Raw genomic sequence first — 16,866 nt, forward strand, 5'->3', positions numbered from 1 at the left:
CCTCTCGTGTCTCCCGCTCACCCTCCCACCTGCTCCTGAGCCCTCTGCCCTGTGCACAGGGCTTTATCACAGCCACATTGTTCAATCCAGGGAGAAGCGTTTCTGAGCTCCTGGGTCTACTCCACGCTCAGCGGGATGGGCGCCCTCCTGTACACCCACCTCCGTGGCTTGTGCACACACTCACATACACTTGCATGTTCTCAGCACTTCCTGGCAAGGAACGTTTTGTAAAATGTGCAGAAGTGGACATTTCGAAGGTAACCTCATGGTTTCTTAGGAGTGTTAGCTGATAACTCATGGCAGCCTCAACCCACCCCCACCCCCTGCCGACGAAGATGCCCTGTCAGACCCAATGGATGGTCTCCTGGGGCTCCTTCAGCCTCTGGGCCTGGCCTGATGCTGGACAGGGGCTGCTTGGCAGGCAGAGCCATTTCCGTGGGAGATTGGTGTCCTTTGGGTTTCCCAGCTTCCCTTAAGCCCCTCTGGGGACAGCTCAGGATGCTCCACTCCACTGGGTCAGCACGTGCAAGAGGCAGGGACCAAGTTGGTCTCATCCATCGCTGTATCCCCAGGCCTCCTAAGTGCCTGCCCACCCTGCATATACAGTCAGTATGAGTATTATAGGTTGGTGTCTCTGCAACACTACTTTGGGCCAGTTAATAAACTTACCTGATACATAATACATGTTCTCATTTCCAAAATGGGAATACTTAGAGTTCTTGGACATTAAATGGACAATCAGATGATATGCTGCATGCTTGATAAGTAATTGCAGCTGTTAACTCCAAATTCAAGCAATAGAAAGCTCAAGCACTTGTACTTTCCAGCTCAGTGGCAACCATAGAAGATGGTATCCAGGGTAGTAGCTGGTGACTCTTAACCAAATCTTACCACTTTTACTCTCCTTCCTCCTTGCATTGCTTCTTCTCTACTGCCTCTTCCTTCAATCCTCTGGTAGCCGCCCCATCCCCTATAGTAACATTAAGCAGCAGGATACTATGGGATCAGGGATTTTGATAAAGATTGCATTAAATCTGTAGATTGCTTTGGATAGTATGGACATCAAAACAATAATAAGTCAATCTATGGACATAGGATGTCTTTCCATTTATTGGCATTATTATTATTATTATTATTATTTGCGGTACGTGGGCCTCTCACTGTTGTGGCCTCTCCCGTTGCAGCACACAGGCTCCGGACGCGCAGGCTCAGCGGCCATGGCTCACGGGCCCAGCCGCTCCGCGGCACGTGGGATCTTCCCAGACCGGGGCACGAACCCGTGTCCCCTGCATTGGCAGGCGGACTCTCAACCACTGCGCCACCAGGGAAGCCCCATTTATTGGCATTATTTTCAATCTTTCATCCACATTTTCTAGTTTTCAGGGTATAAGTCTTTTGTCTCTTTGGTTAAATTTATTCCTTAGCACTTTATTCTTTTTGATGCTATTGTAAATGGAATTATTTTCTTAATTTCCTTTTTGGATTGTTCATTGTTAGTTTATAGAAACAGCTGATTTGTGTGGGTTCATTATGTGTTCTGCAACTTTGCTGAATTCATTTATTTGTTCTAACAGTTCTGTGTGTGCGCGGTGTGGCAGGGATCTTTAGGATTTTCTGCATGTGAGATCATGTCACATGTGAACAGAGATAATTTTACTTCCTCCTTTTCAACTTAGATGCCCTTAAGTTATTTTCCTTGCCTATGTGCTCTGGCTAGGACTTCAGTACTATGTTGAATAGATGTGGTGAGAGTGTCTTGTTCCTGATCTTAGAGGAAAAACTTTACGTTTTTTAGTGTTGAGTATGATGTTAGCTGTGGACTTTTTATATATGGCCTTTATTATGCTGAGGTAGTTTTTCTCTATTTCTAGTTTTTTGAGCGCTTTTTTTTCTCATAAAAGGGTGTTGAATTTTGTCAGATGGTTTTTCTGCATCAGTTGAGATGATTTGTGTGTGTGTTTTTTTCCTCCTTCATTCTGTTGACCCAACATTTTTGTAAAGGCAAATTATATGAAAATCAAGAAGCAAGGCTAATGAAGGTTTGTTCACCTTTTAAGGAATTGGCTGGTCAGGAATGGGGCAGTTTGACATTAATATTAAAGGAGACCTAAATTTTAGACCCAGCTCTAGCAAAGACCTGCATCTTCTTTCTTCTGTTAAATATTTTTTAAAATTTTTCCTATCATTTCCCATTATGTACTGTGTGCAAGTGGTAAATGTTAATTGGTTAATTAAATATTTTAGCTCCCGGGCTTCCCTGGTGGCGCAGTGGTTGAGAGTCCACTTGCCGATGCAGGGGATATGGGTTTGTGCCCCGGTCCGGGAAGATCCCACATGCCGCTGAGCGGCTGGGCCCATGAGCCATGGCTGCTGAGCCTGCGTGTCCGGAGCCTGTTGCTCCGCAACGGGAGAGGCCACAACAGTGAGAGGCCCGTGTACCGCAAAAAAAAAAAAAAAATATATATATATATATATTTTTAGCTCACTTTTAAAGTACGAGAATTCATAGTAATTGCCAATTAGGAATAGCTTTCCAAGTAAATGAGGAGTTAGTCAGTGTGGGATAGAATGTGCTGTTTAAAAGTCAGTTGTGGAAAGCAGGGACACAGCTCAATACTCTGTACCAGGAATATTGACCAGTAGTCATTTATTTGATTTCCATGAAGAGTCAGACATTTTTAATCTAGGGAGAAGCCAAGTCCCTATGGATGAAATAATAATGGTATGTGGAATGATTTGCTTTGAAATAACCTAGTTAGCGGGGAGTGGAGAAGGGGTAAAAATGAGCAAGAGTCACCATGTTTTAAATTCATTATACATTCTCTGTACTTTTATATCTGTTTGAAATTTTTCATAAAAAGTTCAAAAAAGAAACAATATAAATAAGTGATGGTACAGCATAATATCAAAACATTATGTAGCCATTACAATAACATCAAGAATTTTACTGATGTGGGGTAAGAAAATCAGTATCTCCGTCTTACTTATATAGTGCATGTGTGCTTGTGCACATAAATATTTTCATAAAAGATATTGGAAGGAAATACATTAAAACGTTCCGTAGTTAGTCATTCTTGGTTGCTGGGATAATGGGTGATTTTCATTCTATCTTCCAAACTTTCTACAGTGAACAAGAGAAAAACCTAATTTCCGAAAATTTTTTTTCAAAGGAATGAAATCTGCATTGTGTAAATCGGTGAAGCATTTTCCAGTTTTCCATTAAATGGCTCTGGTCAGTGATTAGATAAATGCTGATGTGGTCACTAATCTTGAGCTGTGGACGTGTTTTTGGCCTCTACTGACCTGGAATCTGTCTTTGTCGGGGGCACGGGCAAAAGGCAGTCACCACCATTTCAGTCATTGATAACTTCTGTTAGACTTGTTCCTCTAACATGACTTTCTATCTGATTTTAGTGAGCTGGACATGATTTCCACGAGGGTGATGGACATTAAGCTTCGGGAGGCTGCGGAAGGCCTTGGGGAGGACAGCACAGGTAAGGCCCTTACTTCCCCTGTGCTGGGCGGAGCCCTTGTTGCGTTGTAGGGCCGAGAGAGGGGCTGCTAGAGCCAGGGCTTTGGGTTCTCTACGTGGAGTGTGGGTTCAGTTCACAGTGTGTTCAGACACATGTGGCTGGAGAGCCCGTCCAGACTGTTGGCGGCCACCCGGGGGGCAGGGCTCCTTTGCTTCTCTGTCAGACACGGCAGCGGGGGTGGGGGTGGATTGCGCATTTTCCTCCTTCCCCGAGGTGAACATGTCCCCAAGTTTGGTTGACTCGAAAGCAAAGGAAGTAGATGCAATGGAATCATTTATCATCCAGGAACATCCAAAAGTTTCAGTAGGACGTCGGGCAAAGTATTGGATGGTCTAATCATCCAGAAGAAATAATATCAAGAGAGAGCCTTTGATTCCTCTTTTATGGCTTTTATTCTCCTTCAGGAGACCTTTATTGCACTTTCTACTGAGCTAAATTCCAAGCCCAACAATTATCATCTCATAACACATGCGATTGGTTTACTGTTATCCATAGATTGCTCTGTATGTCTTTATAGAGTTGTAAAACTGACATTAGAAAACGTTAATCTCCCCACATGTGCCTTTTCCTGTATCAGCCATTTTTACTCACCTTATTTTGGTAACAGAGTTCTCTGTCTCTCTCTTTTGTTTTAAGTCAAAGTGCTAGTAGTGATTGTCTTTGAGGTAGTTCAGGGGAAGCAGCTTCCAATAATATTAAATCCTAGCTCTTATCTCTTAGCTTCAGATACTAATTTCATTAGAGGCTTTATTTCATATATTACAGATAGATTTTCCTTATTATTCTATATTAGGACTACTTTTCCTCTGTCACGTTTCAGTAGATGCGCTGGTAATTGTCTTTTCAACAAATGGTGCTAAAGCAATTGGACATTCATATGTAAAAAAATGAACTTTGAGAGTTCAAAGTTTATTTGAACTCAAATGAGTATACAAAAATTAATTTAAAATATATCATAGTCATAAATGTAATAGTATAAGCGCTTTAAAAGAAAATATAGGAGAAAATATTTATGACCAAGGATTAGATAAGAGTTCATAGATAGGACAACTCAGTCCCTAAAAGAAAAAGTCAATAAATTGGACTTTATCAAAATTTAAAACTTTTACTCTGTAAGAGACACTGTTAAGAAAATGAAAAGTCAAATCACAGACTGGGAGAAAATATTTGCAAATCACATTTGACAAGAGCACTCAAAATTCGACAGGAAGAAAATTAACAACCCAATTAAAACTAGGCAAAAGGTTTTTAAAGATGCTTTACTTAAGAAGATACACAGATGGCAAAAAAGCACATGAAAAAGTGCTCAACATCAATAGTCATTAGTTAATGCAAATTAAAACTACAACGAGATACCACTATACACCTATTAGAATGGCAAAACAGAAACAGAAACAAATGCTGGTGAGGATGCAGACCAACTGGAACTCTCATATACTGCTGATGGAAATGCAAATGGTACAGCCACTGTGGAAAGTATTTTAGCAGTTTCTTATAAAATTAAATACACACTTAGTCTATGAGCCACCAATCCCACTCCTAGGTATTTACCTAAGAGAAGTGAAACCTTACGTTTACGCAAAAACCTATAACAATTTTCATTTTGTTTACCACTTTGTTTATATCTATACAATGGAACAGTACTCAGCAATAATAGGAACAAGCTATTGATTGATGTAACAACATGGATGAATCTCTAATGCATGGTGGTAAGTGAAAAAAGCCAGAATCAAAAGGATACATACTGTCTGAATCACTCTATATGCCATTCTGGAAAAGGCAAAACTCTAAGAACAGAGAAGATATCAGTGCTCTCCAGGGGTTAAAGGTAGGGGAAGGGTTTGACTACAAAAGACAGCACAATGATGATGTATCTTGATTTTGGTGGTGATTATTCAACTCTGTATAGACCAAAAAGAGTCAATTTTACTGATGTAATTTTTAAAACAACTTTTAAATGAGGTACCAGATTTGAAAAACAATCAAGTGGATTTTTTAGAAATAAGTAAAACTATTACAATTAAAAATTAAGTGGGGGCTTCCCTGGTGGTGCAGTGGTTGAAAGTCCGCCTGCCAATGCAGGGGACACAGCTTCGTGCCCTGGTCCGGGAAGATCCCACATGCCGTGGAGCGGCTGGGCCCGTGAGCCATGGCCGCTGAGCCTGCGCGTCCGGAGCCTGTGCGCCGCAACGGGAGAGGCCACAACAGTGAGAGGCCCGTGTACCCCAAAAAAAAAGAAAAAAAGAAAAAAAATTCAGTGAATGAGTTTAATAGCAGATTATTTCAGCTTGAGAGAGAGCACAAGAAAGTATACAGAATGTATCAGATTGGTAAAAAGAAGGAAAATACAGAAAGAGAACAAGAAGCATAGAGATAAGTGAGAGGGTGTAACATACATTTGAGCACAGTCTCAGGAGAGGAGAGAATAGCTGAGAATTTTCTGGAATTGACTTAAAAAAAACACAAAAGATGCCCCAGTCCACAGATTTAAGAAACTGAATGAATCCCAAAAAGGATAAATAAAAGGAAATCCACATAGAATGAAAATGTAGAAAACCAAAGACAAAAATGAAAAATCTTAAAATTAGTCTGAGAAAAAAAGATTACCTTCAGGGCCTCCCTGGTGGCGCAAGTGGTTGAGAGTCCGCCTGCCGATGCAGGGGATACGGGTTCGTGCCCCGGTCTGGGAGGATCCCATATGCCGCGGAGCGGCTGGGCCCGTGAGCCATGGCCGCTGAGCCTGCGCGTCCGGAGCCTGCGCGTCCGGAGCCTGTGCTCCGCAACGGGGGAGGCCACAACAGTGAGAGGCCCGCATACCGCAAAAAAAAAAAAAAAAAAGATTACCTTCAAAGGAGCAAAAATCTGACTTCTTGACCACACGACAGAAGCCACAAAACAGTGAAATAATGTCTTCAATATTACTGAAAGAGTAACTTAGAAAAAATAACTGCCAACCTAGAATGCTAAACCTAGGAATACGATATTTTAGGAATGAAGGAGAAATAAGGGCATTTTCAGATAAACAAAAACTGAGTTTGTCACCAGGAGACCCTCAGATTCTAAAGGAATCTCCCTTCAGGTGGAAGGAAAATCATCCTTGATGGAGAATTTGGACACAGGAAGGAATGATAAGCAAAGAAAATGAGAAACAAGCAAACACATCTAAATGAACATGGAATAATATCTTTTGGGTTTTTAAAGATCAGAATGAAAACAATAGGGCATAAACATAGGATTAAAGTATTCTAACTTTCTTGTTTTGTCCCTTAATAGAATGTGTGGTATAATTTCTAGGGTAACCCGTGAAAGAACAGAGATAAAAGGCAAAGTTTACAAACTAGAAGTGGGAAGATATGGAATAATTTTTTAAAGTCAGTTAGTCCAGAAGACAGCAAGAAAAGAGATTAAGAAAAACCAGAGAGATGGTAGACTTGTTTTTATTAACATATCAGTAATTAGAATAAGTGTCAGTAGCTAGTTACATTAATTGTTCCAGTTAGAAGTTTAAAGCTCAAATTGGCTTTCTAAAACTCTATATCTCTTAAATATAAGGATTCAAAAAAGATGAAGGTAAAAGGGATAGAAAAAATGAACCTTGCAACACTGGGCCAGAGGAAGCTGGCATAGCTGTATCAATAGCAATCAAAATAAAATTTAAGGCAAAAAGCATTACTAAAAATAAAGAGGGTCATTTCACAAAAGGTTCACTTCCCCAGGAAGATATTAATTTTACCTTTCTATGACATTTATCAACATAATGTCAAAATTTATAGAGTAGAAATTGACAGTTAAATAATGATAAATCCACAATCAGAGTGGGTTATTTTTAATACACCTAATTGATAGGACAAATGTATTAAAAATTAAAGACAAAGTACTTGGATAACACAATTAAAAAGAAAAAGGCCTATCCTAATCGATGTGTATAGAACATGGAAGAAAATACATTATTTCAAGTGCTCTAGGAACATTTACAAATATATGGTAAGCCATAAAGCAAGTCTCAACAAATTTGAACGGATTCAAATCATGCAGGGTATGTTCTCTGGCCACAGCGCAATTAAGCTAGAGCTCAATAACAAAGATAATAAGAAAATTCCCAAGTGCTTGCATATTGACATACTTTTCTAAATAACCTATAGGTCCAAAAAAGTATTATAATGAAAATTAGAAAATATTTTCAAGCAAATAGTAAGGAAACTATATATCAAAACATGTAGATGCAGGGACTTCCCTGGTGGTCCAGTGATTAAGACTCTGCACTCCCAATGCAGGGGGCCTGGGTTCAATCCCTGGTCAAGGAACTAGATCCCCCATGCGTGCCGCAACTTAGAATTCCGATAGCCGCAACTAAAAAACAAAAACAAAAACAAGGGCTTCCCTGGTGGCACAGTGGTTGAGGGTCCGCCTGCCGATGCGGGGGACACGGGTTCGTGCCCCGGTCCGGGAGGATCCCACGTGCCGCGGAGCGGCTGGGCCCTTGAGCCATGGCCACTAAGCCTGCGCGTCCGGAGCCTGTGCTCTGCAACGGGAGAGGCCACGACAGTGAGAGGCCCACGTACCGCAAAAAAAAAAAAAAAAAGAAAAAACAAAAACAAAAATGATCCCACATGCCACAACTATGAACCCAGTGTGCTGCAACTAAAAGAGCCCGCGTGGTGCAAGGAAGGTCCAGTGTGCCACAACTAAGTCCTGGTACAGCCAAATAAATAAAGAAAGAAATATTTTTAAAAAGAAGAAAAAACATGTAGATACAGCTAAAACAGATTTAGAAGGAAATACATTGCCTTAAATGTGTGTATTATAAAAACAGAAAGCCTAAAAATTGATTAGCCAAATAGTCATCTCAAGAAGTTTAAAAAGATAGCAAAGTAAACCTAAAGAAAGGAGGAGGAAGGAAAGAAAAAGTAGAACAGAAATTAGTCCAATAAAAAAATAAACATTCAGTAGAGAGAATTAACAAAGCCAAACTTTTTTTAAGGCAAATGAAATTGACAAACCTCTTGTGTAGTTGATCCAGGAAAAAAGGAGGGACAGATAATATCAGGGCTGAGAAAAGGGGGCTTTATTATAGATAGTACAGATGCTAAGATAATAAGAGGATATTAACAACTATATGCCAGTGCATTTGAAAATGTGGGAAATAAAGACAAATTTCTAGAAAAATGAAACAATAAAACAAATTCAAGAAATAGAAAACCCAAATAGTTCCTATAACCATTGAAGAAATTGAATGAAAAAGCCTAGCAGCCTAACAGATATAACACAAATGGGCCTCCAGTGGATGGCCAACTAATCATGGCAAATCAAACAAGTGTTCAACGGCTGTACTCTGAGTGTTGGTAGCCACTTGCTTTAATCCCGAAGCAGCATCTTTGACTGTAAAGGATCGTGAGGCTGCGTGTTTGTTCAGACCTTCATGGGTGCGTACCTATTTGTCAATTAGGCAAAGGCCAGATGGTGTCCTGGCAGATGCAAAAAACTCTGAAGAGGCTTTCCAAATAATAAGCTGTCTTTGAGACCAATCAGTTAACAGCATAAACGTTTTGAGATTATCAAGGTAAGGAAACTTCCACTGGAAGTTAAGAAAACTTGGCTGTAGAACTCATTTCCTTTTGGGCAGGGATCTGCTCCACCTAAGGTAATATAGGTACTCCAACTATAGAGTAATCCTAAGAAATTCTCCACAGTAAGGCAAGATCATGTAAACTTCCCAAGGGGTCCATGAACATAAACCAAATATAAAGATCCTGGTGTTTTAAAAAGGAATTCAGGGACTTCCCTGGTGGCGCAGTGGCTAAGAATCTGCCTACCAATGCAGGGGATACAGGTTCGAAATCAGGTCCAGGAAGATCCCACATGCCGTGGAGCAACCAAGCCCGTGTGCCACAACTACTGAGCCCACGAGCCACAACTGCTGAGCCCACGTGCCTAGAGCCCGTGCTCTGCAACAAGAGAAGCCACTGCAATGAGAAGCCCGCGCACCGCAATGAAGAGTAGCCCCCACTTGCCACAACTAGAGAAAGCCCAGGCACAGCAACGAAGACCCAACGCAGCCAAAAATAAATAAATAAATAAAAGTAAATTTATAAAAAAAAGAATTCAGCTTACAGAATGAGTTACTTATCAAACGAATCAATTGTTAGCAAATTTTCAGGATATATTAGACAGCATCCTGGTAACCTGTGATGTTCCATCCTTCTGTTGTTAGTTCTCATATTCAGAAGGAAAGGAATGGACTGCTGAGCTGCCGAAATCATGGGCACTTGAGGATTTTTTAAAAATTTATTTTATTGAAGTATAGTTGATTTACAATGTTGTATTAGTTTCTGCTGTACAGCAAAGTGATTCAGTTATATATACATATATTTATATATATGTATTAGCACTTGAGGATTATCTTGGAAAATAATTTGGGTTATCATTTACGGGCTTTACCTCATCAGGAATTTTTGCTTTTGACTATTTTTATTTTAGGGATTAAAATCTGATTTCATTTATACAGTGGAATATTACTTAGCAATTCAGAAAAAGAGGAAGAAGGCAAAATGCATGCATCACCATGCAAAGTGTCAAAAGCAGTATATGGAGGGAAAGAAGCCACACACAAGAGTATAAGCTGTATGATTCTACTCATACAGGATGTGCTGTGTGAATGCAAGAATGGGCAAAACAAATGTATGGTAATAGCAATAAAAAGCATGGTTGCATCAAAAAAATAAACTCTTTAGGAATGAATTGAACCAAGGAAGTGAAAGATATGTTAAAAAATTGTTGATTTCAAGCAAGAGGGAAGTTGCTTGTGCCTTGATTCTGTAATCATGCTCCAAAGCTTTCTTGGCTCTTTTATTCAATGTCCAAAATAGACAGAAATCAAGATGTTTTCAGGTGTGCAAAAATGGTACGCTGTGCACTTCACATCCTTCTGTGTGGTAAAAGGACTTTTCAGGAGTGAATAATTGACGCACAGACAGAAATCTTACTTTCTCTCCTTCTCGTGCACTTCTCATACGTGTCTGGTAAATACTCACATGCATTCTTTTTGCATAGGAAAGAAAAAGTCCAAATTCAAAACGTTTAAGAAGTTCTTTGGGAAGAAGAAGAGAAAGGAATCTCCTTCTTCCACAGGAAGTAGCACCTGGAAACAAAGCCAGGCGAAGAATGAGGTCATTGCCATCGAGTCAGGGCCAGTGGGCTACGACTCAGAGGACGAGCTGGAGTAAGTTGCCTTTTCCATCCTTCAGGCTTGTGTGTTCCAAGGGGCAGGAGGGGTCACAGGAGGACCTGAATACTTGGGCTCGTTGTCGTGGTAACTTGGTGGATTTCTGAGCTTACTTTCCTCCTAGGTAATTCCACTGGAGGTTCTTCCATAGATATGGTGTTTTCTGTCTTTTCGTACATAGGGATGGAGAAAGTTGGAGCAGGGGGCAGGGGAACATTATCAGGTACCTGCTATGTGCCAGGTGTGTATATATTAAAAAAGTCTAGGGCTTCCCTGGTGGCGCAGTGGTTGAGAGTCCTCCTGCCGATGCAGGGGACACGGGTTCGTGCCCTGGTCCGGGAAAATCCCACATGCCGCGGAGCAGTTGGGCCCGTGAGCTATGGCCGCTGAGCCTGTGCATCCGGAGCCTGTGCTCTGCAACTGGAGAGGCCCGCGTACCGCAAAATAAATAAATAAATAAATAAATAAATAAGCCTACATAACTATGGGAGAGGAGGTAAGATATACCATTTTATAAATGAACAAACCAAGCTTTAGAGAAATTTTGGAAATTTTGCCCAATGTCCTACAGCTGAAAGTAGCAAGATTAGGAAGTAATCCCTCATTTAATTTGACTTAAAACTCTTTTGAGGACCTGGATACTATACCAGAAGAATACATCTCTCTAAGCCTGAGTCCTCAGTAACCCAATAAGAAAATTTTCCATTGGAGAGAGAGAGGAGTAGGGGGAAGGCTTCTTGCTGTTCAGTCTTAGAAAAATCATCCAAAAATATTGTTAGGAAGAACAGAAACCCGTATTTCAATAGGTATGAGATATGGGGAAGTCTAGTGAAGAAATCTGTATTTTTGTAACTTGTACTTCATCAAAATATAGTTATAATACATATGCTTTGGTTATTCCAGCAGTTATTTCTGTGAGTAAAAGGGAAAAAACAAAACCAAAACCAGATTTGTTGCCATGCCAGGTTTTGTTTCTTTTAAACCACATGGGCACCTTAATTTGAGGATAAGGCATAATGATCCTGGGATTGGGAGACAGACCGTGCTGAGATGGGGTCATGGGCTTCAGCATCCCCGTGAGGGGTCCTGTCCCCTCCTTCCTCCCCAGTCTCCTTGCCTGTTTCTAAAGGAGTAGAAATTACACTGACCGCTTGGTGGCACCAAACGACTAAAGAGGAGAGATTTGAGCTTTGTCTTTCAGGTTGTTTTTTCTGGTGCTGGCTGGGAGTAGGAGGCACCCACATGGGACCTTGTGAAGAGCGGAGAGGACGGGCTATACACGCATTTTTAAGGCAGCTCCAAACTCTTGGGGAGCAAGACATTATCGTATAGAATTAATTGCTCACTGTTACATGTCTTCACTGGGCCAGCCCCAGGGACGTTATAACACTCGCCTCTACCTGCCCCGTCTCTCGACCAGAACACTCAGCGGCCCCTCCAGCCAAGGAATAAGAACACAGCAGGAGGGGTGAGCTGGGCTGAAATGACCTGTCCACTTGTCCGTCATCTATCACCAGAGCCCACGGAGAGTGGGGACAGTGCCCCTTTCATCTTTATATTCTCAGCACCTGGCAGGGGCGGGTCTTCAATTACTGGTGAAAGTTTGCTAGAGTGATGCTAGGAGAGGAAGCTTGGGGTGGAGTATGATGACGCCCGGGAAGTGCAAATAATGTCCTTAGAGAACAGCGCAGAGGTGAGACAAGAGCTTTCTCTCTTTTTTTTCCAGCTTTATTGAGAGATCATTGACATATAATGTTATGGGAGTTTTAAGGTGTACAACGTGTTGATTTAATCCACTTACATGCTGCCACACGATTACCACCATAACATTAGCTAATACCTGCATCATGTCACCTAATTACCGTTTCTTTTTTGTGGTGAGAACATTTAAGATCTACTCTCGTAGCAATTTTCAAGTATATAATACAGTATAATTAACTATAATCACTGTGCAGTAGATCTCCAGAACTTACTCATCTTATAGCTGGAAGTTTTTACCCTTTGACCAACATCTCCCCATTTCCCCCACCCCCCAGCCCCTGGTAACCACCATTCTACTCTGTTTCTATGAGTTCGGCTTTTTTAGATTCCACATGTAAGTGAGATCATTGAGTATTTTTCATTCTCTGTCTGATCTCACTCAGCACAATTCCCTCAGGGTCCATCCATGTTGTTGAAAATGGCAGGATGTCCTTCTTTCTCATGACTAAATAATATGCTGTTGTATATATATACCACATCTTCTTTATCCATTCACCCATTGATGGACACTTCTGTTGTTTCCATATTTTGGCTATTGTGAATCATGCTGTGATGAACATGGGGGTGCAGATATCTCTTCAACATCCTGTTTTCATTTCCTTCAGATAAACACCCAGAAGCAGGATTGCTGGATCATATGATAGCTCTATTTTAAATTTTTTGAGGCACCTCCATACTGTTCTCCATAGCGACTGCCCCAACTTACATTCCCACCAACAGTGCAGAAAGTTCCCTTTTCTCCACATCCTCGCTACTACTTATCTCCTGTCATTTTTGTAAAAGCCCTTCTAACAGATCTGAAGCTTTGTCTCCTGTTTTTTTTTTTTTTTTTTTTTTTTTTTTTTTTTTTTTTTTTTTCGGTATGCGGGCCTCTCACTGTTGTGGCCTCCCCCGTCGCGGAGCACAGGCTCCGGACGCGCAGGCTCCGGATGCGCAGGCTCAGCGGCCATGGCTCACGGGCCCAGCCGCTCCGCGGCATATGGGATCCTCCCAGACCGGGGCACGAACCCGTATCCCCTGCATCGGCAGGCGGACTCTCAACCACTTGCGCCACCAGGGAGGCCCTTGTCTCCTGTTTTTGATCTGCATTTCCTTGATGATTAGTGCCGTTGAGCTCCTTTTCATGTACCTGTTGGCCGTCTGTTGTCTTCTTTGGAGAAATATCTATTTAGATCTTCTCATTTTTTTATTGGATTGGGTTTTTGCTGTTGAGTTTTATGAGTCCTTTAAATATTTTGGATATTAACCCCTTACCAGATATAGATTTGCAGATATTTTCTCCCATTCTGTAAATTGCCTTATCATTTTGTTGATGGTTCCCTTTGCTGTGCAGAAGCTTTTTTTTTTAATTGAAGTATAGTTGATTTACAGTATTGTGCCGCAGAAGCTTTTTAATTTGATGTAGTCCCACTTGTTCATTTTTGCTTTTGTTGCCATTGCTTTTGGTGTCAAATCCAAAAAGTCATTGCCAAGAGCAGTGTCAAAGAGCTTACTCCCTATGTTTTCTTCTAGGAGTTTTACGGTCTCAGGTCTTATGTTCAAGTCTTTAACCCATTTTGATTTTTGTGTATGGTATAAGATAGTGGTCCAGTTTCATTCTTTTGCATGTGGCTGTCCAAGTTTTCCCAACACTATTTATTGAAGAGACTATCCTTTCCCCATGGTATCTTCTTGGTTCCTGTGTCATAGAGTAATTGACCGTATAAGAGACAAAAATTTGAAGGTACTCTTTAGCCTCTTGGAAGAGTCCGTGAGCCTTCTAGACTCTGTAGCAACTTCTCATCCATCACCATGGGCAAAAATGTCCACTTACCAATGTACATTAATGCTGACAAACCACATGAAACCCTGTGGGTTTAAAAAGTTGATGCCCATTTATCGTGTCAGTGGGGTTATGCTTCTTGAGTCTCTTAATCTATAACAATTTTACTTCACCCTCCCTGCTTTGTTTCATGTCATTGATCAGATGGAGAATATCCCACAATCTGGATTTGCTTTCTTTTGGTATGACTGAACTCATGTCTATATTCTCTGAATTTCTTGTAGAATGATAGCTGAATCTAGATATTTAATTAGATTTAGATTCAAGACGGTCCTGGATACTTACTGTCACATCACATCACAAGGCACATGCTTCCTGTTTGTCCCACTTCTGGTGATGCTGAGACTGAGCAGTGGATTCAGGGGGTCTCCCTCAGTGTGATCCATCCACGAACCTTCACCTGATAGTTTTTACACCTGCTGATGATCATTACTAGATCCATTATTTCATTGTAAAATGGTGGTTTTTCTAATTCGATCGTTCATTCTGCTTGTGCTAGCTAGCATTCGTCTCTGCAGAAGACCTTTCCTTCATCAACTCCTTGGTTGCTCTGAAATACAAGTTGTACAGGAAAAGCAGGGTAATGCTTGGTTCTCCTTTTATCCATCTACCTTCAGAGTAATGACCTGGTACCCTAGCAAACTTCCAAAACTGAGTGATGAGTTTTCTTTTTTTCTTTTGTTTTTTTTCTTGACTATCATTGTGAATGCGTGGATTTTTACATAGTTGATTTGCTCTAACCCATGACAGTCTCTGTTCATTTTTATGCTCACACTGTCCCATCTTATGCTACTGAGAGTCACTTCAGATTAGCTCCTGGTTCTTTTGACATGACCCCATTTGTCTCTGGAAGGTTCTTTGCTTTCGTGCATGATGAGAAATCCCAAGTTAGTTTGTACGTTTCCTGCCCTAGACCTGTAATCAACCATTTCCTTTTAGTGTGAAGTGGTTTTTAGCGACCACAATCTGCCTGCCGGGGCTGATGATTGTTAGTTGGCTGTCATTGCTTCTAGACCTTTCCAGTGGACGTAGCTAGGAAATATGTTTTTTTAAGAGAAAAATAAATCATTAATTCACTGGTATTTCCAGTTCAAGTTTATTTAGACAGACTTGTTGCTTCTTTGATTCTTTGTTTGAATTCACTTTTCTCTTTTACTGGAAATCTTGGTTCCTAATGATATTAACAAAATTATTTATTTTCTTCATCACTTAATATACTTATAATAATTTCATTTCCCCCTTTCCCACACGGAGGGTATATACTATAAAGATTGCTCTGCACTGTTTTTTTTAACCAGTATTGCTACTTAAGACTACCAAGTACAATTTGCTGTCTTTGTGCTTTTTGTCCTCAGAATTTATCCTATTACAGATGTAGAGTCAAAAGTCACTTGGATGTCGAGTTAAAGTCACTTGAAATCATTCTTTTCTCTGTGTTTATGCTGACAACCTGATATAAAATTAGACTTGTTTCCTTCTGTTTGTTTTCTAGTTTTAGAGGCTGATTTCCCTTTTTGTTTGATTTTGTCTTTTAACGATGCAAAATGTTTTCATAGTTTCAAAGACAACATTGTAAGTATAAGTAGAAACCTTGGTACCCTGAGTCCCGTCTTGTTCTATCCTTCCCCTTAAAGGAGACTACTTTTATTCATTGGTTCCTTATCTTTCTATTTTTTAAAAATATATGCAAACACACCTATGTTTGTATGTGTTCATACCCCCTTTCCCACACAGAGCTAACACAGCACTGTCTGCACTCCGTTTTTATTTTTCACTTAGTAGAGTCTGGTGCTCCCTGCACACAGGGTTGTTCCTCACCCCTTTGGTCAGCTGCAGAGCCTCTAGTATATCACGTCCCATAGTTTATTCAGGTACCTGCTGAGGGACATGTGGGCTGTTTCCCGTCTTTTGCATCTATAAATGATGCCGTGGTCAATGGCCTTGAGCATATAGCATTTTGTGTCTTTGCAGCGGCCTTTTCACACTGTCTTGAATTCTAGTTACACCCAGAGTGGAGGTGTTTGGGCAGTGATTATATGATTTCCAGAGGGTGTGGCCATGGGCTGCCCGCTGTGGGAGGGAAGCCCAGGTGTGCATATGATCTTTGTGACAACAGCTGCCATTGGCAGGAGGCCCTCCTGGTTCTTTCACTCGGCCTCACTCTCTCCCAGAAACGTGAGGACATTTGTGAGCTGCGGGTTCCCCACTTGCAAACTTACTCTAGCGGCTGGAGGGAAGCTAGAAAACATCACTAACCAACATGGGGCGGGGTCACACCTAGGAGTCCCTAATGCCTCACAAAGGACAGGATGCCCAGGGCTGGGGTGGGGGAAGGGCTGTTGGTGCAGAAGGTGGCAGCGTCTTCGGACAGGCTTTCCTTCCTTCATCATCGTGTCTCAGTCACCTCCTTCCACCTATTGTTCAGGCTGCCAGCACCGCTAGGAAAATCTGACGATAACTCCCACATCCTCTTAGCACGTTTTGTGAATGTCCTGTGGGTTCAGTTCCAAACTGGAGCCTTGAGCTCG

The 16,866-nt window shown here is 41.2% G+C and overlaps 1 protein-coding gene across 1 annotated transcript in view; it reads left to right on the top strand.

Moving 5' to 3' along the window:
* Nucleotides 1-3,418: 3,418 nt before the first annotated feature.
* CRACDL (CRACD like) overlaps nucleotides 3,419-16,866 on the top strand; it is a 48,401-nt gene continuing 34,953 nt past the window's right edge. The window contains exons 1-2 of the mRNA XM_060117864.1: nucleotides 3,419-3,494; nucleotides 10,584-10,752. Coding sequence (XP_059973847.1) covers nucleotides 3,425-3,494; nucleotides 10,584-10,752 — 239 coding nt within the window. The 5' untranslated portion in view covers nucleotides 3,419-3,424. The remainder of the gene's footprint in view (nucleotides 3,495-10,583; nucleotides 10,753-16,866) is intronic.

The sequence above is a fragment of the Mesoplodon densirostris genome, chromosome 14 (genome assembly GCF_025265405.1).
Source record: "Mesoplodon densirostris isolate mMesDen1 chromosome 14, mMesDen1 primary haplotype, whole genome shotgun sequence".
Classification (NCBI taxonomy): domain Eukaryota; kingdom Metazoa; phylum Chordata; class Mammalia; order Artiodactyla; family Ziphiidae; genus Mesoplodon; species Mesoplodon densirostris.